The 23,280-nt window shown below is 40.4% G+C and overlaps 2 protein-coding genes across 4 annotated transcripts in view; one reads left to right on the top strand and one right to left on the bottom strand.

Annotated features, from left to right (window-relative positions):
* The window catches only part of znf513a (zinc finger protein 513a), a 40,276-nt gene extending 32,896 nt beyond the window's left edge, over window positions 1–7,380 (top strand). For both annotated transcript variants that reach the window (XM_062035007.1, XM_062035008.1), the window contains 2 exons: window positions 3,986–4,711; window positions 6,081–7,380. In XM_062035007.1, the coding sequence (XP_061890991.1) occupies window positions 3,986–4,711; window positions 6,081–6,925 (1,571 nt within the window). In that variant the 3' untranslated portion in view covers window positions 6,926–7,380. The remainder of the gene's footprint in view (window positions 1–3,985; window positions 4,712–6,080) is intronic.
* si:ch211-278j3.3 (E3 ubiquitin-protein ligase RNF19B) overlaps window positions 1–21,066 on the bottom strand; it is a 96,697-nt gene extending 75,631 nt beyond the window's left edge. Inside the window, exons 1-2 of one of the 2 annotated variants that reach the window (XM_062035005.1) lie at window positions 21,051–21,066; window positions 10,231–10,337 (exon numbers count right to left, since the gene is read on the bottom strand). The gene's annotated coding sequence lies outside the window, so the exon portion shown is untranslated. Of the gene's footprint in view, window positions 1–10,230; window positions 10,338–21,050 lie in introns of those variants that run through there. The other variant, XM_062035006.1, reaches the window with a different exon arrangement.
* Between the last annotated feature and the right edge of the window lie 2,214 nt (window positions 21,067–23,280).

Raw genomic sequence — 23,280 nt, 5'->3', positions numbered from 1 at the left:
ACATATGTAAGAAGGTGCGCTTGTTTTATGTCTCTGTGAGAATGAGAGACAACAAACAGTAAAAAGAGCCTGTAGTGTAATGCCCGCAGCTAAAAGCAACTGCGTGAGAACGTATACTCGAATATCACGATATAGTCATTTTCTATATCGCACAGAGACAAACCCGCGATATAGCGAGTATATCGATATATCGCCCAGTCCTACTTTCATGTCTCCAAAACATCCAAAAATGTCGGTAGATTTGTCGCAAGTTGCTTTTGAGAGAGAAAGTCACTAAGAGGAGTTGGAAAGATACTGGATTTAGCGAGTAAGTTGACAACATTGCACTGAGGTGTGTGACGCCAACACCCGCCTTATGTTGCTTGTGATTGGTTCACATTGCGTGGTGCCTTCCTGGTTGGCTAAATTTAGGCACAAGAACATATGGATTGGTCTCGAATTGGTTATATCACTTAGTCAAAGTTACCCGATCTACGGCAAGGCGCCAGGAAAAAAGTGTAATATTATGGAAAAAAATTAATATAGAGTAGTGAATGGGGTGAATATGCGTGAGAAATGTCAAGTGTGGCTTGAGAATGGGTTCAATTGCGTGACTCCCAGGCTCAAAGCGTGAGGCTTGGGCAGCTCTGAGAAAGTAACCAGCGAAGAAGAGGAAATTAGCAATGAGTCAGGAGAGAATAATATCCACACAGTACAACAACTTGTCTGTCAGTAGGGCTGCAGGATTTTGAGAAAAAACATACAGGGTAATTGCGATTTTTATATTTTATTCATAAACCTGCATAAATAACGAGTGAAGAAACTCTTACTGTCAATCAACATATTCTTGTCTCAAGGTGCCACAGATTAAAACAATATGCAATAATTAACTTTAACAAATATTTAGCTTTATGCATACGGACTCATTGCATATATACTGCGATATACTAAGACTGCATGTACAATTGAAAAGTGGTGCAGACCACCTTATTTCAATGAGGATTTGCATGTACTACATGAGGCATGGCCACAGAGACACTCATTTACCATTTATCCATGTAGTTATGCTCCTACCTGCGCCGTATGCCATGTTTGCAAATGAGCAGCAGACATACCACTTTTTATGAGCATTTTAGAAGCAATCGTGCAGTCCATCTACAATGAAACCACTTCTTTTTTTTTCTCGAAGCTATATATATTTTAAGATATATACAGTATATTCTATGTGAGGGGGAAAAACCAACGTCATGAAAAATACTAAAGGACACCAAGACTCATTAATTGAATTTGTTTAATTAACCCCATTCAGTCCTCTAGCAGCTTTGTAAAGATAAAATGATAGACTGTAATATTTTAAATTTTTGACCATCCAAAATATTGACACACGCGTAAGACGCGGGATTGACGTCTATCCATGGTCTGTCGGTGCAGCGTGTGTACTGATCCTGCAGCTGTCAGTTTGCACCTACTTCTGACACATGCTAAATAAAACGCTAAAGAGTGTTTGCAAAACGGTGGCGAGTGTCGATATATAACATTGCACGTGCTAAATAATTATATTTGAATCCTCTCCTCCCAGCATTGTGCCCTTTGATGATATTTTACATTTTAACAAAGACAGACGCAAAATGGATTGCACACCATTTTTTGCTCACTTAACAGACACAATCCATTTTGCATATGTTTAGTAGATCAGCTTTGTGTTTAGTACATGCAAACCTTTAGTAAATCAGGCCCTGTACTTGTACTAGTGTGTGTAAATGATGTATGTAGTAGTACTTGTACTAGTGTGTGTAAATGATGTATGTAGTAGTACTTGTACTAGTGTGTGTAAATGATGTATGTAGAAGTACTTGTAGTAGTAGTACTTGTACTAATGAGTGTAAATGATGTATGTAGTAGTACTTGTACTAATGAGTGTACATGATGTATGTAGTAGTACTTGTACTAATGAGTGTACATGATGTATATAGTAGTACTTGTACTAGTATGTGTAAATGATGTATGTAGTAGTACTTGTACTGAGTGTAGATGAAGTAGTAGTAGTACTTGTACTACTAGTGTGTGTAAATGATGTATGTAGTAGTACTTGTAATAGTGTGTGTAAATGATATATGTAGTAGTACTTGTACAAATGAGTGTAAATGATGTATGTAGTAGTACTGGTACTAATGAGTGTAGATGAAGTGGTAGTACTTGTACTAATGAGTGTAAATTAAGTAATAGCAGTATGTGTACTAGTGTGTGCAAATGATGTATAAAGTAGTACTTGTACTAGTGTGTGTAAATTATGTTTGTAGTAGTACTTGTACTAATGAGTGTAAATTAAGTATGGAGTAGAAGTGTACGAATGAGTGTAACTTTTTTATGTAGTACTTGTACTAGTGTGTGTAAATGATGTATGTATTAGTACTTGTACTAATGAGTGTAAATGATTTATGTAGTAGTAATTGTACGAATGAGTGTAAATGGTGTATGTAGTAGTACTTTTACTAATGAGTGTAAATGATCTATGTAGTAGTACTTGCACTAATGAGTGTAGATTAAGTAGTAGTAGTACTTGTACTAATGAGTGCAAAAGATGTATGCTTGTACTGAGTGTAGATGAAGTAGTAGTAGTACTTGTAATAATGAGTGTAAATTATGTATGTAGTAGTACTTGTACTAATGAGTGTAAATTAAGTTGTAGTAGTACTAGTGTGTGTATATGATGTATGTAGTAGTACTTGTACTAGTGTGTGTAAATGATGTATGCAGTAGTACTTGTACTAGTGTGTGTACATGATGTATGAAGTAGTACTTGTACTAGTGTCTGTAAATTATGTATGAAGTAGTACTTGTACTAGTGTCTGTAAATGATGTATGTATTAGTAATTGTACAAATGAGTGTAAATGGTGTATGTATTAGTACTTGTACTAATGAGTGTAAATGATGTATGTAGTAGTACTTGTACTAGTGTGTGTAAATGATGTATGTAGTAGTACTTGTACTAGTGTGTGTAAATGATGTATGTAGTAGTACTTGTACTAATGAGTGTAAATGATTTATATAGTAGTAATTGTACGAATGAGTGTAAATGATGTATGTGGTAGTACTTTTACTAGTGTGTGTAAATTATGTATGTTGTAGTACTTGTACTAGTGTCTGTAAATGATGTATGTAGTAGTACTTGTACTAATGAGTGTAAATGGTGTATGTATTAGTAATTGTACAAATGAGTGTAAATGATGTATGTAGTAGTTCTTGTACTGTGTGTGGATGAAGTAGTAGTAGTACTTTTACTAATGAGTGTAAATTATGTACGTAGTAGTACTTGTACTAATGATTGTAGATTAAGTAGTAGTAGTACTTGTACTAGTGTGTGTAAATGATGTATGTAGTAGTACTTGTACTGATGAGTGTAGATGAAGTAGTATTAGTACTTGTACTAATGAGTGTAAATTGTGTATGTAGTAATACTTGTACTGAGTGTAGATGAAGTGGTAGTAGTACTTGTACTAGTGTGTGTAAATGATGTATGTAGTAATACTTGTACTGAGTGTAGATGAAGTGGTAGTAGTACTTGTACTAGTGTGTGTAAATGATATATGTAGTAGTACTTCTACTAATGGGTGTAAATGATTTACTGTATGTAGTAGTACTTGTACTAATGAGTGTACATGATGTATGCAGTAGTACTTGTAGTAGTGTGTGAAATGAAGATGTATGTAGTAGTACTTGTACTAGTGTGTGTAAATGATGTATGTAGTAGTACTTGTACTAGTGTGTGTAAATGATGTATGTAGTAGTACTTGTACTAGTGTGTGTAAATGATGTATGCAGTAGTACTTGTGTACATTATGTATGTAGTAGTACTTGTACTAATGAGTGTAAATTAAGTAGTAGTAGTACTTGTACTAGTGTGTGTAAATGATGTATGTAGTATTTGTACTAAATGAAGTAGTAGTAGTTGTACTAATTAAGTAGTAGTATTACTTGTACTAATGGTGGTGTTGTCCCTCACAGAGGTGGCTGCTGAGATCGGGTTCTCTGTGTATCCTGAGTGTGATGAGGACAACGCCCACAGCATGGATAGTGAAACTGAAACCTCTCACAGCAGCACACCCGACAACGTGAGGGAGGACGAAGGTCCGGCAGGCCGCGCCGAGCCCACCTTCGCTCCCTACCTGTCTTGCCGGGGGTGTGGCCAACTCCGTAACGACCCCCTGGGACACCTGGTGGGTCCTTATTGCCTGCGCTGCTGCAAAGCCGCCAGGGACGGCAAAAACACGGACTTCGCTTTCGGAAGCCTGAGCGGGATCCACTCCCACTCTCAGCTGGACGGGATGGGCGACGGAGCGCTGTCGGGCGACGACAAGGCCAAGCTGCACTCCTGCCACCTGTGCGGCTTCTCGTCTCGCTACGCCAACCACGTGAAGCGCCACATGAAGACGCACAACGGCGAGAAGCCCTTCAACTGCCCCCTGTGCGCTTACGCCTCGGCACAGCTGGTCAACCTGCAGCGCCACCTGCGCATCCACACGGGAGAGAAGCCCTACAAGTGCGAGAGCTGCGCCTTCGCCTGCAGTTCCCTCGGCAACCTGAAGAGGCACCAGCGCATGCACACACCCAATGCTGGGCTGGGGGGGCAGGACGCCTCGCTTCGACCCGGCAGCGGGGCCAGTGGCCTCAAGGGTCACATGACCGGGCAACGGGCCAGTGAGGAGGACGAGGAGGATGAAGCTGTCAAAGGTATGTTTTCTTTGTTTACTAATCACAATATTAACATACATTCATTTTTCATGCTAAACGTATCGCGGGGCCCTACACAGGTGTTCTGTAGATCTCGACTATCAGAAGTCTGCATTTTCAGGTCACATGGGGAGAATCCATTGTTCACGGTTTTCCACCATTTGCGGAAGAAGGGTGGGGTTGGGGACCTTGGAACACAACTCTCAATAACAGTGGGGCTATTCTTTCACCAAGTAACACCTGACAAAACATTTGGCATTTCCTGTACCACCATAGCGACCAACATTAAAACAAAGTAGCGTAGTAGGCCTAAGTAATAATTGAAAACAAGGCAGAGGTTTTATTTAGCAAGTATATTTCTTATTTTTTGCCACTGTAAGATTACACACAGTTTGAACAGTAACACTGTGTTTAAATATAGGAAAATAAAACATTGTACTTTAATAGAGTGTTTCTTTGACGTACCACTAGATGGAACCTGGGTACCACAGTTTAAGACTCACTGATCAATTGCGTACAGTAGATGTGTCCAAACTTTCCCCACTGAGGGCCACACACGGGAAAAAAAATTCCAGGGGCCATTTTAATTTAATTTTACGGTTGATGTTTAAAATATGGTGGCGGGCCACTTTAAAATATGGTGGTGGGCCACAATAAAATTACGTAGCGGGTAACTTTAAAATAAGGTGGTGGGCCACAATAAAATGATGTGAGGGGCACTTTGAAACAAGGTAGCGGGCCACAATAAAATGATATAGCAAGCCATTTTAAAAAAGTGGCGGGCCACGATAAAATAATGTGGTGTGCCATTTTAAAATAATGTGGCGGGCCACTTTGAAATAAGGTGCCGGTCCACTTTAAAATAAGGTGGCGGGGAACTTTAAAATAAGGTGGTGGGCCACAATAAAATGTAGTGGTGGGCCACATTTGAAATAATGTGCTGGGCCACATTTGAAATAATGTGGTGGGCCAAATTAAAATAAGGTAGCGGGCCACTTCAAACTAAGGTAGCGGGCCAACATAAAATGATGTGGCGGTCCATTTAGAATAAGGTGCCGAGCCACTTTAAAATGAGGTGGCGGGCCACTTTAACCCTTGTATTATGTTAAGGGTCAATTTGGCGGGCCAGTGGTGGGCCACTTTAAAATGACATAGACGTGCCAAAATGACGTGGCGTGCCACTTTAAAATGAGGTGGCGTGCCATTTTAAAATAAGGTGGCGGGCCACAATAAAATGACATAGCGGGCCACTTTAAACTAATGTGGCGGGCCACATTTGGCCCCCAACCTTAGCTTTGGCCCATGTGGTACCCAGTGGGTTACGTTGTGGTGGTCTCCTAGCATGCATTAACCTATTTTGTCTCTCCAGAGGCGGCAGCAGCATCCGCTCACCTCAGTCTGGCAGCCCAGAACGCAGACTACCTGTCAGCCTTCGAGAGTCTAAAAGGGGCGTCGCCACAGCCCACGCCTTCCTCTGCCCCACCCCCCGGCAGCAGGTCGGGCAGAGGCGCCATGTCCCTCTTCCCCTACACGTGCCGCCTGTGCGGTGTGGTGCTTGAGGACGAGGACGGCTCGTCGGCCCAAATCTGCGCCAAGTGCACGCTGGAGATGCTGACCAAGGACTCGTCGCCCGGCAGCCCTGGCGAGCGCAGCGACAAAGTCTACACGTGTGCGGCCTGCCCCTTCCTCACGCACTACCCCAACCACCTGGCGCGCCACATGAAGACGCACAGCGGCGAGAAGCCCTACAAGTGCCCGCAGTGCGACTACGCCTCGGCGCACTTCGACAACCTGAAGCGCCACCACCGCGTGCACACGGGCGAGAAGCCCTACAAGTGCCACCTGTGCGACTACGCCTGCGGCAACCTGGCCAACCTCAAGCGGCACCAGCGCGTGCACTCGGGCGCCAAGCCCTTCCGCTGCACTCTCTGCAACTACAGCTGCAACCAGAGCATGAACCTGAAGCGCCACATGCTGCGGCACACGGGAGAGAAGCCCTACAAGTGCCAAGAGTGCGGCTACACCACGGGTCACTGGGACAACTACAAGCGGCACCAGAAGAAGCACGGCCTGGCCACCGACGGCTGGGTCAAGGTGCCCATGACGGGGGGACGCCACCAGGACGACACGGCGGCGGAGAAGGGGGCCAGGAGCGGCGTGGGGACGGCCGCCCAGACGTTGCAGCACTCGTGCTACAAGCTGGAAATGGTCTAAACATTTTAGAGTTTTTGTCAAGGACAAATATTCCCCTCCAAGGGCGCATGAGGCTGTTTGCCTAAAAAAAGACTAAACTTCTCAAGTAACTTGTGTCCTTGAACGCATCATTCTGGCGCTGTGGTGCCTTGAGTGAACAAACGGGAATTGTTCTCCATGAAAGGACTATTTGGCGTGTTTATCATGAGTGTCTTCAATGTGTTTGTGAAATCAACTTGTTTACTAAACAAAAAAATGGCATTATTAGAAAGTAAGCAAGCATGTGTGTAACAATGTTTTATTTTTGTAACAGTATAATATAAATATACAGTATTGGATGTTGTGTCCCCTAGAAAAAAAGTCATTATTTGGGTATGCAAGGGAGATTTGTCCAGTTCTGTGTCCTCATGCAGTGTCTCATCAACGCCTTACAAGCAGGACTTTACAATAAATAAACATTATTTCTTTCAATGTCACATCAGCCTGATTTATTACAATGGCATCAATATATGCAACTGCTGAGAGTAGAAGGCATTTAAAGTAAGGCATCGAGATGCTAGTCTGATTGGCTGAGGGATGGCTATTCCATTCATTTTCTACCGTTTGTCCCTTTATTACTATATTATATCCATCCATCCTGTTTCTACCACTTGTCCCTTTTGGGGTCGCGGGGGGTGCTGGAGCCTATCTCAGCTGCATTCGGGCGGAAGGCAGGGTACACCCAGGACAAGTCACCATCTTATCACAGGGCCAACACAGGTAGACAACATTTACACTCACATTCACACACTAGGGCTAATTTTAGTGTCTCCAATCAACCTATCCCCAGGTGCATGAGGTGGGAGGAAGCCGGAGTACCCGGAGGGAACCCACGCAGTGACGGGGAGAACATGCAAACTCCACACAGAAAGGGGATTGAACCCAGGACCTTCGTATTGTGAGGCACATGCACTAACCCCTGTTACACCGTGCTGCCTACTATATTATACACTATAGTTTAATAACAAAGTGGAAACATTCCGCTGACTTTTTTTTGTACAATTACTTTTTCCTCAAAATCATTTATTTAAATTACCGTCATTAAAATACTTAATACGTTCTTCCTTTCGAAAATGAACAATTCTCTGTAACCCTCCTTGTAACTCTTGAGTAATATTTTTGTTCTAATAACATTTACACCTTTTTTTTGTTCCTATTTTCTAAAGTCATAAGTTTCTTTTTTCTCTTGTAATTTTTTTCAAATCTGCTTCATAGTAAATTTATGTTCCAACCTTTTAGTGTTTTTTTTTTGTGACGTTTATTTTACAATTGCAATTTCTGCAGACTTTTTTATACACAGTAAAAAACAGTATGTTGGATTAACTCTTAAAGAGTTGATATTAACTCTGTTTCACATAACATTTGGCCCACTCAGAGTAAAATTTACTCTATGGCCAGTGTCAACTTTTCAGAGTTAATTCTACTCAATTTAGTGTCACAATTAACAATGAAATGTGTAAAATTGTTTAACACTTGCTTTTTCACACTGGTCAGAGTAACACAGTAACACTTTATAGAGCTATTTTTACTCCATATTTGGTTTTAAAATAACACAAATAACACATATTTATATTATGCTCTATATGACTAAATTAGTAACTCTTCAGAAATAAATAAAAACATACACATTTACAGCCTCAACAGCTCAGTGAAATTGTGGTTAGAGTGTCCGCCCTGAGACTGGAAGGTCGTGAGTTCAAACCCCGGCATAACAAAGACTATAAAAATGGGACCCATTGCCACTCAGCATCAGGGGGTGAACATGGGGATGGGTCAAATGGAGGACACATTTCACCACACCCAGTGTGTGTGTGCTGATCGTTGGGACTTTAACTTTAACTTTATTAAGTTGTCATCAATACAGAAGTTTGCAGTGCTAGCTCACCAGAGAAATCAAAATGGCACCACAAACAAAGCTCTATATTGCAGGTTGTTCTGGGGATCTGAACAATTTGTGGTGTTCCACAATCCAATGTTTCAAACATACACACAGTTCTTGTGATTAAATTGGTGAAAAAAAATTACTATGTATGCTTTATGTAGCAATAAAAGAAGTCAACTCCAATGTTGGTCAGTAGAGTTGACTAAATCTCCAAATATGATGGGAACATTTAAAACACATTCAGTCCAAAATCATTGAAATGTCATGCATCACATCCACTGAAAAGTTCTCAGCTGTGTGAAAATATATCAGGGAATTAAATGAGCATGAACTCTTCACATCAAAACTTAGGGAAGAGTTGGATTACAAGACAATTCTTGAAGTGAGCAGTGTGGGTGTCTTTGGTGCGCAACACTATTTTGGGAGAATTTCCGAAAATTCTGTTTGGAGGTCATCTTTTTCGGCTTAACTAAACCTTCAACAGGACCTTGCATTGAATGACTTCACTAGACCGAACAAGCTACAGTATGTATGTTAGCCTTAATTATCACTTAGCAATTATATGACGTACCAAAGACCAAAGGCTTTAAAAAGTTCATCAAGGGTCTCCCACAGAACCTGTTGCCATAGAACAGGGGTGTCAAACTCATTTTCAATGAGGGCCACTTTGCGGTAATGGCTGCTTTCAGAGGGCCGCGTTTTAAAATTTAATTCATATTATGCATGCGGGTAATAAACTGTGATTAATCATGATTAATCGAAATGTATATGCATTGGATTATTATATATTTGTATGTATAACTTGCTTTAAAATCATAAATAAAGGCGACAAGCAGATATGTAACTATTTGTTTTTATCTCACAAAAATAAATTTGCAATACAGTATATAATAATGTAATTGGCATGATCAGATAATATTAAAGTTTAAAATATGCATTTTTTTTCTGTCAAAATTGAAAAAAGGAATGCATTTAGTAAAAAAAATAAAATAAATAAAAATAAGTTTATTGAAACCCATTTTTTCCAGGCTTTCGCGGGCCACATAAAATGATGTAGCGGGCCATGAGTTTGACACCTGTGCCATAGAGCAGTGGTCCCCAACCTTTTTGTAGCTGCGGACCGGTCAACGCTTGAAAATTTGTCCCACGGACCGGTGGGACAAATTTATGTAAAAATTTTTTTATTTTTTTTACATAAATAAATACAATCATGTGTGCTTACGGACTGTATCCCTGCAGGCTGTATTGATCTATATTGATATAGAATGTATATATTGTGTTTTTTATGTTGATTTCATAAAAATAAAAATACATTTTTTTTTTATTTTTTTTTTTTCCAAATTCTTGTGCGGCTCGGTACCAGGCCCGGTGGTTGGGGACCACTGCCATAGAGGGAAGTGCGTACCTGTCAGTCACAATGAAGTAGGTGTGATTCTTGTTGCTCCCTCAGCAAGAAGGTCGGGCTGCCAGCTGACAGGTGATGTTGAGATGCTGCTCGACACTGGTTCTAACCTACAAGAGAACATTGATCAGCAGTATTTAGTCACCAACCTGACAATAGAGAAACTCCCAACACTGTGTATGAAATGAAGGTGATGAAAAGTACAGTGGGTACAGAAAATATTCAGACCTCTTTAAATTGTTCACTCTTTGTTTCATTACAGCCTAAAATCTAAAGAAGTTCATTTTATTTCTCAATGTTCACTCAGCACCCAAACCTGACAGAAAAAAAACTGAAATGTTGCAGGTTTATTCAAAATAAAAAACTCAAAATTCACATGTACATAAGTATTCAGACCCTTTGCTCAATACTTTGGTAGCAATTACAGCCTCAAGTCTTTTAGAATACGATACCACAAGCTTGGCACACCTATCTTTGAGCAGTTTAGCCCATTCCTCTTTGGGAAGCGTTGGTTTTCATTCAGGAGGTTTCTGTAAATTGCTGCATTCATCTTTCCCTCTATCCTGTCTAGTCTCCGTGTTGTTGACGCTGAATAACATCCCCACAGCATGATGCTGCCACCACCATGCTTCACTGTAGGGATAGTATTGGCCTGGTGATGAGCGGTGCCTGGTTTCCTCCAAACATGACGCCTGGCATTCACGCCAAAAAGTTTAATCTTTGTCTCATCAGACCAGAGAATTTGGTTTCTTATGGTCTGAGACTATTTAAGGTGCATATTGGCAAACATTTTACAACACCGGCAAATATAAACAAAACAAAACACCGGCAGACATTCTGGATGAAAACCAACACTTCCCATCCAACCTGATGGAGCTGAAGAGGTGCTGCACAGAGGAATGGGCAAAACTGCCCAAAAATAGGTGTGCCGAGTTTGTGGCATCCTATTCAAAAAGACTTGAGAGTGTTATTGCTGCCAAAAGTGCATTAACAAAGTATTGAGCAAAGGGTCTGATTACATCTAAAGGGTTCATTCAAGTCTTTCCAAGATGGCGGCGCTGTAGTGGCTGCTGTTGGCAGGAGCTCTGTGCTCTTGTCTCATCCTTTTGTGTTTCCCTCTTGTTTTCACGTTTTTGTTTTTTTTTGTGTTTTTTTTTTTTGCCTTTTGGTTGGGGACCCTTTGGGACTGTGTGACAAGGGGTGGCACTTTTGCGACTTCTGCTGTGCTTTTTTCTGAACTTCTGGATCTGCCTCCCGGGAGCCTTTTAGCCACAGCTGCTGGGTCTCTGCCACACCAGAGTCTGTTTGGAGAGACTGGAGGAGATGTGGATGCAGAGACAGGGATACGGAGCTGGGGCAGAGTGCCTGGACGGACAAGCTTCACAGTGTCTTGGCTGAATGAGCAGGTATCGGACACTTTGGTCTCCTTAGACGCATCCATGCATCTCGCTCATCCATGCAGACTGGACATTGGCCGAGAGTTGGTGGGGTCGACTCTCTTGGTTGCTTTGTTGGGTCTGCTCCTGTCTCTGGCCATTCTTCCCCGACCCCAGCAGCATGGCCAGATTATGCGGTGTTATGGAACACCGCAGAGGCCACCACAGTGTATATGTTTTTTTGTTTTTTTTGTTGTTCTACTTTTGTGGCTGTGTGTAGAAGTGGCTGGTTGCATCAGCCCTGCTCTTGTCTTTAATGTCCTTTTGTTCTTTGATGTTTCCCTCTTACACACATGTTTTTGTGTGCTATGGCTAAGAGGGTTTTTTTCTTTTTTTCTCTTCCTTGGCCTCAGTCTGGACCCTTTCTCCAGGGGCCCAGGCATAGACTGACCCCCCGCCCCCTTCTACCTGTTTCTCACCATTTTTGTAAGGGGCGCCGGAAGTTAGCAGACCCGTCAGCGATCCCGTTCTGTCTCCCTGTAATGTTTGTCCGCTCTTTAATGGGATTGTGCTGAAAATGTTAATTTTCCCTCGGGGATTATTCAAGTATTTCTGATTCTGTTTCTGATTTGATTTTGGAGTTTTTTATTATTGATACATTTGCCAAGATTTCAAAGATGCGTTATCCTTTAAACTTTTGTCTAAATTTACTGTAATCTTAGTCCACTAAAATGTTGAGGAATTGAGTTGACTATAACTACACTAAAACTAAATCAATTTAAATGACTAAAATATGACTTACACTAAAATGCATTGTCAAACTATAACTAAAACAAAATAATAATTGCTGTCAAAATAAACACTGATATATCAGCACAAATTATAGTACCGTATTTTTCAGATTATAAATCGCAGTTTTTTTCCTAGTTTGCCCGGGGGTGCGACATATACTCCGGTGCGACTTATGTGTGAAATTATTAACACATTACCGTAAAATATCAAATAATATTATTTATCTCATTCGCGTAAGAGACGAAGCAAATGTCCGCAATTGTCACACACACGTCAGCAATCGTCACATACGTCAACCAATAAGAATTCGGCGGGGGCGGGTAATGGCAGAACATTGTGGGTCATGGGATGCTAACTGCTGCTACATCCGTAGCTATTAAAATCGATTATTTCAACATTGGCGGTAACTTATAAAAACTGAGAAGGGCTGAACTAAAATGGCACCGAAAAGGAAATCATATACTGCAGATTACAAGCCGGACGTAGTGAAATATGCAGCAGAAAACAGCGATCGAGCAGCAGAAAGAAAGGAAACGGCGCATACCACAGGCGACACCGGGGAGAAAGATTTCATAGGATTTAGCGATCGAGAGTGACAGATTGTTTGGTAAACTTATAGCATGTTCTACAAACCCCGTTTCCATATGAGTTGGGAAATTGTGTTAGATGTAAATATAAACGGAATACAATGATTTCCAAATCATTTTCAACCGCGGCATGGCGTAGTGGGTAGAGCAACCATGCCAGAAACCTGAGGGTTGCAGGTTTGCTCCCCGCCTCTTACCATCCAAATATCGCTGCCGTTGTGTCCTTTGGCGGGACACTTCACCCTTGCCCCCGGTGAATTGAATGATGAATGATGGGTGGTGGTCGGAGGGGCCGTTGGCGCAAATTGCAGCCACGCTTCCGTCAGTCCACCCCAGGGCAGCTGTGGCTATGAAAGTAGCTTACCACCACCAGGTGTGAATGAATGATGGGTTCTACATGTAAAGCGACTTTGGGTACTTAGAAAAGCGCTATATAAATCCCATGTATTATTATTATTATTATATTCAGTTGAATATGCTACAAAGACAACATATTTGATGTTCAAACTGATAAACTTTTTATTTTTTTGCAAATAATCATTAACTGTAGAATTTGATGCCAGCAACACGTGACAAAGAAGTTGGGAAAGATGGCAATAAATACTGATAAAGTTGAGGAATGCTCATCAAACACTTATTTGGAACATCCCACAGGTGAACAGGCAAATTGGGAACAGGTGGGTGCCATGATTGGGTATAAAAGTACAAAACCCGTTTCCATTTGAGTTGGGAAATTGTGTTAGATGTAAATATCAACGGAATACAATGATTTGCAAATAATTTTCAACCCATATTCAGTTGAATATGCTACAAAGACAACATATTTGATGTTCAAACTGATAAACTTTTTTTTTTGTGCAAATAATCATTAACTTTAGAATTTGATGCCAGCAACACGTGACAAATAAGTTGGGAAAGGTGGCAATAAATACTGATAAAGTTGAGGAATGCTCATCAAACACTTATTTGGAACAGCTCACAGGTGAACAGGCAAATTGGGAACAGGTGGGTGCCATGATTGGGTATAAAAGTAGATTCCATGAAATGCTCAGTCATTCACAAACAAGGATGGGGTGAGGGTCACCACTTTGTCAACAAATGCGTGAGCAAATTGTTGAACAGTTTAGGAAAAACCTTTCTCAACCAGCTATTGCAAGGAATTTAGGGATTTCACCATCTACGGTCCGTAATATCATCAAAGGGTTCAGAGAATCTGGAGAAATCACTGCACGTAAGCAGTTAAGCCTGTGACCTTCGATCCCTCAGGCTGTACTGCATCAACAAGCGACATCAGTGTGTAAAGGATATCCCCACATGGGCTCAGGAACACTTCAGAAACCCACTGTCAGTAACTACAGTTGGTCGCTACATCTGTAAGTGCAAGTTAAAACTCTCCTATGCAAGGCGAAAACTGATTATCAACAACACCCAGAAACGCAGTCGGCTTCGCTGGGCCTGAGCTCATCTAAGATGGACTGATACAAAGTGGAAAAGTGTTCTGTGGTCTGATGAGTCCACATTTCAAATTGTTTTTGGAAACTGTGGACGTCGTGTCCTCCGGAACAAAGAGGAAAATAACCATCCGGATTATTATAGGCGCAAAGTTCAAAAGCCACCATCTGTGATGGTATGGGGGTGTATTAGTGCCCAAGGCATGGGTAACTTACACATCTGTGAAGGCGCCAATAATGCTGAAAGGAACATACAGCTTTTGGAGCAACAAAAGTTGCCATCCAAGCAACGTTACCATGGACGCCCCTGCTTATTTCAGAAAGACAATGCCAAGCCACGTGTTACATCAACGTGGCTTCATAGTAAAAGAGTGCGGGTACTAGACTGGCCTGCCTGTAGTCCAGACCTGTCTCCCATTGAAAATGTGTGGTGCATTATGAAGCCTAAAATACCACAACGGAGACCCGCGGACTGTTGAACAACTTAAGCTGTACATCAAGCAAGAATGGGAAAGAATTCCACCTGAGAAGCTTAAAAAATGTGTCTCCTCAGTTCCCAAACGTTTACTGAGTGTTGTTAAAAGGAAAGGCCATGTAACACAGTGGTGAACATGCCCTTTGCCAACTACTTTGGCACATTAGTTAGTTTAGTTTAGTCTTTATTTGAAGGGACAATGTACAGAAACATTAAGCTCAAAGACAGATATGTTCTGTACCAGATTATAGCTAAATAGCTAATTTCCATCTGCAGTCCCTGGCTACCTAAATTAAAGGGATACAAAAATCAATAAAATTATGACAATAAAATCATACACAAGTATTAAGAAAAAAGTCATAAAATGCCCTTTCATGGACACATACTTAATATACAATACAACCACACCTCATTTACATCATCACACAAAGACAATACATGCTTTTGTTCACATCTGTCATCATTTGTAAAAACAACCTCACAATTTACAATAAAAATGCTCTCATGGATAAATATAATACACATTAGGTTGATGTGTCAAACATAATGCCCACCTTAGTGACCGTGTGAGCAGCTTTGATTGCTCCAAAGCCACTTTTTAACTTCAATTGTGAATGAAGAGTAATCTGTTACGTGTTGCAGCCATGAAATTCTAAGTTAATTATTATTTGCAAAAAATAAATAAAGTTTATGAGTTTGAACATCAAATATCTTGTCTTTGTAGTGCATTCAATTGAATATGGGTTGAAAAGGATTTGCAAATCATTATATTCCGTTTATATTTACATCTAACACAATTTCCCAACTCATATGGAAACAGGGTTTGTATATGTTATAGTTATTTGAATGACTCTTGCCAGGATGTGTTGCGGTAACGTACCAGGCACGTTCTCAGTTGGTTATTTGTGCGTCATATAACGTACACTTATTCAGCCTGTTGTTCACTATTCTTTATTTATTTTAAATTGCCTTTCAAATGTCTATTCTTGGTGTTGGATTTTATCAAATAAATTTCCCCCAAAAATGCGACTTATACTCCAGTGCGACGTATATATGTTTTTTTCCTTCTTTATTGTGCATTTTCGGCCGGTGCGACGTATAATCCGGAGCGACTTATAGTCCAAAAAATACGGTACATACTTTTATTATTGTGTAGTGTGGAATGTTTAAAAAGGCTTGATCAAGTGAAATTATTGGGTATGAAAAAAACTATACTTACTACATAAAAGTACATACTTTTATTTTTTTATGGTAGAATGTTAGAAAATTATTGGTCAAGTGAAATTACTTACTACAATGGTTTGTATCAAAAGCACTAACCAAATGTATGCTTTTGAAGTGGAGCGTTGATTCGTTTTATTGTTTTTGCCGTACACTCAACGGCCACTATAATTCATTAAATTAAGCTCATGACGCAGTAAGTTGAGTGATGCGGACACGTTTGTTACTAGATACTTTCTAATAAGCTTCTGCCTTGTGTGTGTGTGTGTGTGTGTGTGTGTGTGTGTGTGTGTGTGTGTGTGTGTGTGTGTGTGTGCAACAACAATTATGTGATACTTGTTCATATTGACAAATTTGCCGTTTCAGTCTGCAACACTGGTTAATGCAAGCTGAAATCATCTAATACATGTTTTGTTGCTGATTTTGCACTAATATTCGGTATTAATATTGGCTCAGGACACCCCTAATCTTAATTGTAGCATTGCTTTATCTTGACGCCAAGACTGACCTTCTTTTAGGAAGCCATCAAGTGTTAGATCACACAGGCTGACATGTTGCTGCTCCCAGTCAGGTTTTTTTTCATACAAAATGCGCACCGGATTATAAGGCGCATTAAAGGGATCATATTATTTTTATTTATTTCTAAATGTAAAAGACTTCCTTGTGGTCTACATAACATGTAATGGTGGGTCTTTGGTCAAAATGTTGCATAGATGATGTTTTACAGATCATCTTCAAGTCCCTTTCTGACAGTCGCTTCAGGATGCGCCGTTTTGTGGGCAGTCTTATTTACGTGGCTCACCTTCGACAGCGTCTTCTCCCCGTCATCTTTGTTGTAGCGGTGTAGCGTGCAAGGACGGGAGTGGAAGAAGTGTCAAAAGATGGAGCTGTCACGCCAAATTTCTCCCCCCCCATTTACTTCCGGGGCTGCGTCCAATAAAGTCACAAAGTTGCCGGGGATCCTTAACCGGCACGCGACTGTCCTGTTTTGCGCCTGTACAAAAAAAAACAATAATAAATTTCTTCAGATTCCAGCAGCTGTCAAAGACGAAGTATCTTTCCAGCGACGGGCAGTCAAAGCCGAAGCGCTATCGATCGCTGTCAATGACGTAAGAGGAAACATGACCACGGAAGTAAATGGGGGGGGGGGATTTTTTTAGGGGGAAGAAATTTGGCGTGACAGAGCTAACTGTTTAATGACAATTGAACTTTACTTAAATCAATAACGGAGCAGCATCTTCTTTTGTTTTGCATAATAGTTTGAAACAAAACGCCAGATAATATGTCTGCTAATGGGTGCCATTTTGCGGTCCTTATACACACACCATAGTAATAATTGTATCTGTGACTACGTTAGCCGTAATGGGCCGACAATCCATCAAGCGGTGCGGCTTCAAAGTCGTACTAAAACATTTTGACAGATTTTTGAGTGCCGTGTGTAATGTTCTTTATTTTCAATAGAACATTTAATGTTTTGGTGTGGTTTACTTGAGTCATATTGCAGTCTACACGTATCTCTTATGTGTGACTACCATACTGGTCACACTTATCATTACACCATGTACCAAATAAAATTGCTTCGAGTTCGGTAAGCACAACCAGAATTATTCCGTACATTAGGACAAGCGGTAGAAAATGGATGGATGGATTAGGCGTACTGTTGATTTTTGAAAAAATTAAAGGATTTTAAGTGCACCTTATAGTCCGAAAAATACGGTAATTAATACATGCAGACTGAATATATAATCACCATTTTTGAGGGAAATAATGTGTTCAATGTTGCAGAGCCTCTTTTACTTACATTTTCAGGTCGGGAATATGGATCTTCCAGATATGGAAAGAGAGTGCATACAACACTTTTACACTTTTAGATGGAGATGTCCTAATGTAAAAATGCAATTATGACAATCACTCAGTTGGCATTGGAAATCACAGTTAAAATTGATCCAACATTGTTTCTTTATAGCCTGCATGTATGATTCTTACCCATGTGCATGTGTCCTCTCTGCACCAAATATGTTTAGCATCTGTCTTCTGGTTGCATTTAGTTGAGATTTGGTTTTTGCATACTCTTGCATTATGCGTTCACCACCAGGCTTTGTTGTTAGAATGTTCTCAACGTAAATTGAAATAAAACAAAGTCAGGAATTTGTTCTAATATAGCATGAATACTCAAATCAAAAGAATTAGCATCCAAATTAGATTAAACAACAATGTCCACCCACCACTTTTGCATCATGGCATGGCCTTTTAGGACTTCCTTTGGCAGCAGCTGCTATCCTCCGGAGTGTTACACATCGTGAAGTTTAGAATAATAGTATCATCAGATGCTGAGTTTAAGGATGATGACGACGCACCTGTGTTTTAAAGAATATGAACTAACCAGAAGCATTAAATGGAACTGTAAATGCCATACTTGCCAACCCTCCCGAATTTTCCGGGAGACTCCCGAATTTCAGTGCCTCTCCCGAAAATTTCCTGGGACAACCATTCTCCCGAATTTCTTCCGTCCGCTTGGCCAACCAAAAAGTAACCACAGAACACTAGTGTTCTGTGGTTACTTTTTGGTTGGCCAACGGTTTACGTTGTATTGGGCACCCTGACGGCAAGTGTTTATAAAGTGTTTTTTTCAAAACCTTTATTTATAACATTCAACATCTACATACGTTAAAAAAAAATCAAATGAAGTACAGAAACAGTACAAAACAGCGCCAGGGGGTTTGTAAACTCAATAAAGCAACTAAAGAAGAATGCAAACTATATATATATGTTACAAAATGTAAAGCCATAGGCTCACAGAAATTCTGTAAATAATCCAAATTTGGAACACAGCATCGTCGTTTTCACAGCTTTTTGGTTGTTAGAGGTAGAGAGTGTCATGACGTGGACTATGGGGTGTTTGTTTTCCCGAGATGCAAGAATAGAAGTGGACATGGCGTGAAGGTAAGGACATCATTTTATTTTAACACTAACTACAAAAAGGGTACAAACAAAAAGCGCGCACAAAGGCGGAGAACAAACTTGACTAATGAAACAAAAACTTGCACTTGGGCAAAAAACTATGAACATGAAACAAATAAACACTTACTGTGACAAGAATATAGAAAAAACTCACTTGGCATGGAACTATAGTAGCATGGGTAACATGGGTAGCAGAAGTCAATGTCGCCAGACAGACTGCCTGGCAACTGAAAGCTTAAATAATACCGACATGATTAGTGACAGATGCGCGAGTGAAAAACGTGAGACAGCTGCGTGACATGAGGACAGGTGAAAACTAATGGGTTGTCATGGAAACAAAACAAACAAGAGTGCACAAAGAGTCCAAAAACTAAACTGAACATAACCAAAACAAAACATGATCACACAGACATGACAGAGAGTGTTTTAATGTAGAGTTCTAAATCTTTTTTAAAGGCACAAAAAAACAGGTAGGGTATTGAGAAACTTACATTTATGAATATAAAACTTAGCCAATAGTATAATGAGGTTGCAATGGTAAAATTCCTTTTCAAATTTTTTTTCATACCGTGTAAATCCAAATATCACATCTTTAAAACAAAGTACCAATTTGTCATGGGCAAGTGTGGGAGTCGGTTCTGAAGTATGAAGTAAAGAGATGTAACTTCATCACCTCGCCTGGTTATTGACTCCAACCCAGAATATTACACTGCCCATACCTATGCTCCTTCAAAGGCTGTGCTACTGGCTGCAAAGCATTGCACTTTCAAATACAACGATGAGTAGAGAGGAGTGTTATGTGTGTATATGTGTAAATAAATGAACACTGAAATTCAAGTATTTATTTTATTTATATGTATATATATATATAACTCAGTGGCCTAGTGGTTAGAGTGTCCGCCCTGAGATCGGTAGGTTGTGAGTTCAAATCCCGGCCGGGTCATACCAAAGACTATAAAAATGGGACCCATTACCTCCCTGCTTGGCACTCAGCATCAAGGGTTGGAATTGGGAGTTAAATCACCAAAAATGATTCCCGGGCGCGGCTACGCTGCTGCCCACTGCTCCCCTCACCTCCCAGGGGGTGATCAAGGGCATGGGTCAAATGCAGAGGACAAATTTCACCACACCTAGTGTGTGTGTGACAATCATTGGTACTTTAACTTTAACTTAATATAATAAATTTAATATTAATATTTTTTTATTATATAATAAAAGTGAGCTTTTGTTAAACCAAATATTGTGTGTTTTTTTCCATATACAACAACCTATCTGGACTCGATAAGAGAATCGATAAGGAATCGGTTCGATAAGAGGATTCGATAATAGGCTCGAACTCGATAATTCCTTATCAAACATCATCCCTACGTGGACCCCGACTTAAATAAGTTGAAAAACTCATTCGGGTGTTACCATTTAGTGGTCAATTGTACGGAATATGTACTGTACTGTGCAATCTACTAATAAAAGTTTCAATCAATCAATCAAAGGGTAATGTCTACAGTTTTATATAAACAAACGTACCAACTATTAGTCCACTCAATTCAAATGGGCTCTGTGAAAAACAAGATAGTAAATATTCTGGAGTCACAATTCACTTAATGAACATTTATGCAACTTAAAACTAATTAGCGATTATTAGCATACTAAAAAAACTATCATTTACTTGTTGAAATTATGCCATAAGACAGGTGGAAATAATGGCAACATCACCACACAGTAGAAAACACAATAAATACACAATTAGTTAGTTATATGGGTGAAATGTAACTTAATGAAAACGTAAATATTGCTTTAGCACTGCTAGCATAAAACCAGGAACTAGACAAAAACGATGTCACTGGACAGTACACGTTTCAACAAGTTCATAATCAACATCAATCATACTGTAAAACCCTGCTTAGTGAGGAAAAAAACTAATTTTTAACTAGAATACAAACATAATATGAACATTACTCACTTGAATTTGCCTCCACACTGGTGAACATGGTCTGGGCTGAACAGTGTCGTCACCTCCTCAGTAAGGAGAGTTGCTATTGGCTGTTGTAAATGATGACGTCGTTGCCTCATAGTAGCGATTTTTAAAAAAAGAAAAGGAGTTTAAAAAAGGCTAAATTTGATTAGAACTGAAAACGAAAATTCTTCTTCTGTTGATTTTTATTGGTTTTATTTTAATAAGTTTTGTTCTGCATTTTTTAATTGAGTGAAGACGCCAAGGATTTCGAAAGTAACCAGATTGAGAATGAAAGTGCCAACTGCTGATTGACACAATGTAGAGTTGAATTCCAAACTGCTAGCATTAATGACTATTAAGTCTACTGTTAGAGCTGCTTTACTCTACATACATTTATAAATACTTTATTTAGCTTAAAATCGATTGACTCTGAAATATTGACAAACCATTTTTACTGTGTTCTAGTTATATATTTTTCTGTCAGAATTAACCTTAAATTTCCTTGAAAAATGTACCCCGTTACAATTTTTTTGTCTTAACATGTTTTTGTTCCTAAAATTAAAGAATGTTCTGCACCTCTCCCCTCATAATAGTGCAGCTGGTAACCAGAACGATCGTGCATTTTGTGATAAAATCATGAAATTTGGTACACTTATAGCCAAAGGCATTCTCAAAAGATTTGGATATGGAGCCACCATGAATTTTCAAAATGACGCCCATGGCAGCCATCTTTCAAAATGGCTGTCAGTAACAACTGTTCGCTTATGAATGATGGATATAATATGATGTTTCAGACTTATTTACCATACATAGTACTTGGTAAATGTCTTTTAGATAATCTAAATGTGTCATTAAATATTCAAGATGGCTGACATCTTCAAGATTGCAGCCATCACTTTTATGACTGTCTGATATGGGTGATCTCGGTGTCAAACCAGTATTATTTTTTATTTCCTTTTCTTTGTGCAGAATTCAAATTTGGAACTTTACAATTGGCCAGAATCTTCCTTCTAACTCAGAAATGGTGACCACAATAGTCACACTACAACAAGATGGCAGCCATATTTCTGAAATTAAATCTATAATTTCAAGTCATCATCGGCGGTCACTCGTGGTCGAGTATGACTGTCCTCCTTCCTGGTCCTTGTGGGTCTTCAGGTGGGCGTAGAGGCCGATTCTGGACCCGATTATTCTGGGGCAATGTGGACAAGGGAATGTAGTGGTGGTGGGTTTGGGTTGGGCCTGTTTGGTGGATGCTCTCTCCTTTCTTAGTCTGCGCTTGTCTTGTGCAGAATGGCGGAGGTCGTCATTATATTGCGCGGCACCCTCACGGACAAGGTTTCTCCACATCGTCCTGTCTGTTGCCTTGACTTCCCAAGACTTAAGGTCTATGCAACACTTTGTCAGGTTTGCCTTGATGTTATCCTTAAATCTCTTCTTTTGACCTCCCGGGGCCCGTTTCCCTTCAACAAGCTGGGAATAAAGGACTTGTTTTGGGAGGCGAGAGTCAGGCATGCGGACTACATGGCCCGTCCATCTGAGTTGGTTTTGGGCAATCGTGGCAATGATGGTGGGCAAGCCAGCCTCCTCCAGGACGCTGGTGTTTGTGCGTCGGTCCTCCCAGCTGATCCTCAGAATTTTCCTGAGACATCTATGATGGTAGGTCTCGAGTGCCTTTAAATGCCTGCTGTAGGTGGTCCAGGCTTCTGACCCATACAGAAGGGTGGGGAGCACGACTGCTTTGTAGACCAGGATTTTGGTCTTTGCTTGGAGGTCACGGTTCTCGAAGACTCGCTTCCTCAGCCTTGAGAAGGCCCCACTGGCACAGCTGAGGCGATGGTGAATTTCATCGTCAATGACAGCTTTAGATGACAGGAGGCTCCCGAGATATGGGAAGTGGTCCACATTTTCCAGTCGGATTTTGTCAATTGAGAGGTTTGGGGGCAGGACAGGCGCACTACTGTTTGGTGGTGATTGGTGGAGGATTTGGGTTTTCTTTATATTGATGGCAAGACCAAGCTGTTTGTATGCCTTCGCAAAAGCAGACAGAGTGCACTGTAGGTCCTCTTCTGAGAGGGCTACGAGGGCATTATCGTCTGCATACTGCAGCTCCATGATGGATATGGTGGTGGTTTGACCTTTAGCCCTGAAACGGTTGATGTTGAGGAGTTGACCGTCGGTTCTGTACATTATTTCGACTCCCTGGGGCAGATGTATGTTTGTGAGATGGAGGATA

This window comes from Entelurus aequoreus, linkage group LG23, assembly GCF_033978785.1.
Source record: "Entelurus aequoreus isolate RoL-2023_Sb linkage group LG23, RoL_Eaeq_v1.1, whole genome shotgun sequence".
Classification (NCBI taxonomy): Eukaryota; Metazoa; Chordata; class Actinopteri; order Syngnathiformes; family Syngnathidae; genus Entelurus; species Entelurus aequoreus.
Note: the sequence above shows the minus strand (reverse complement) of the source record. Positions and strands in the feature narration are given on the sequence as shown.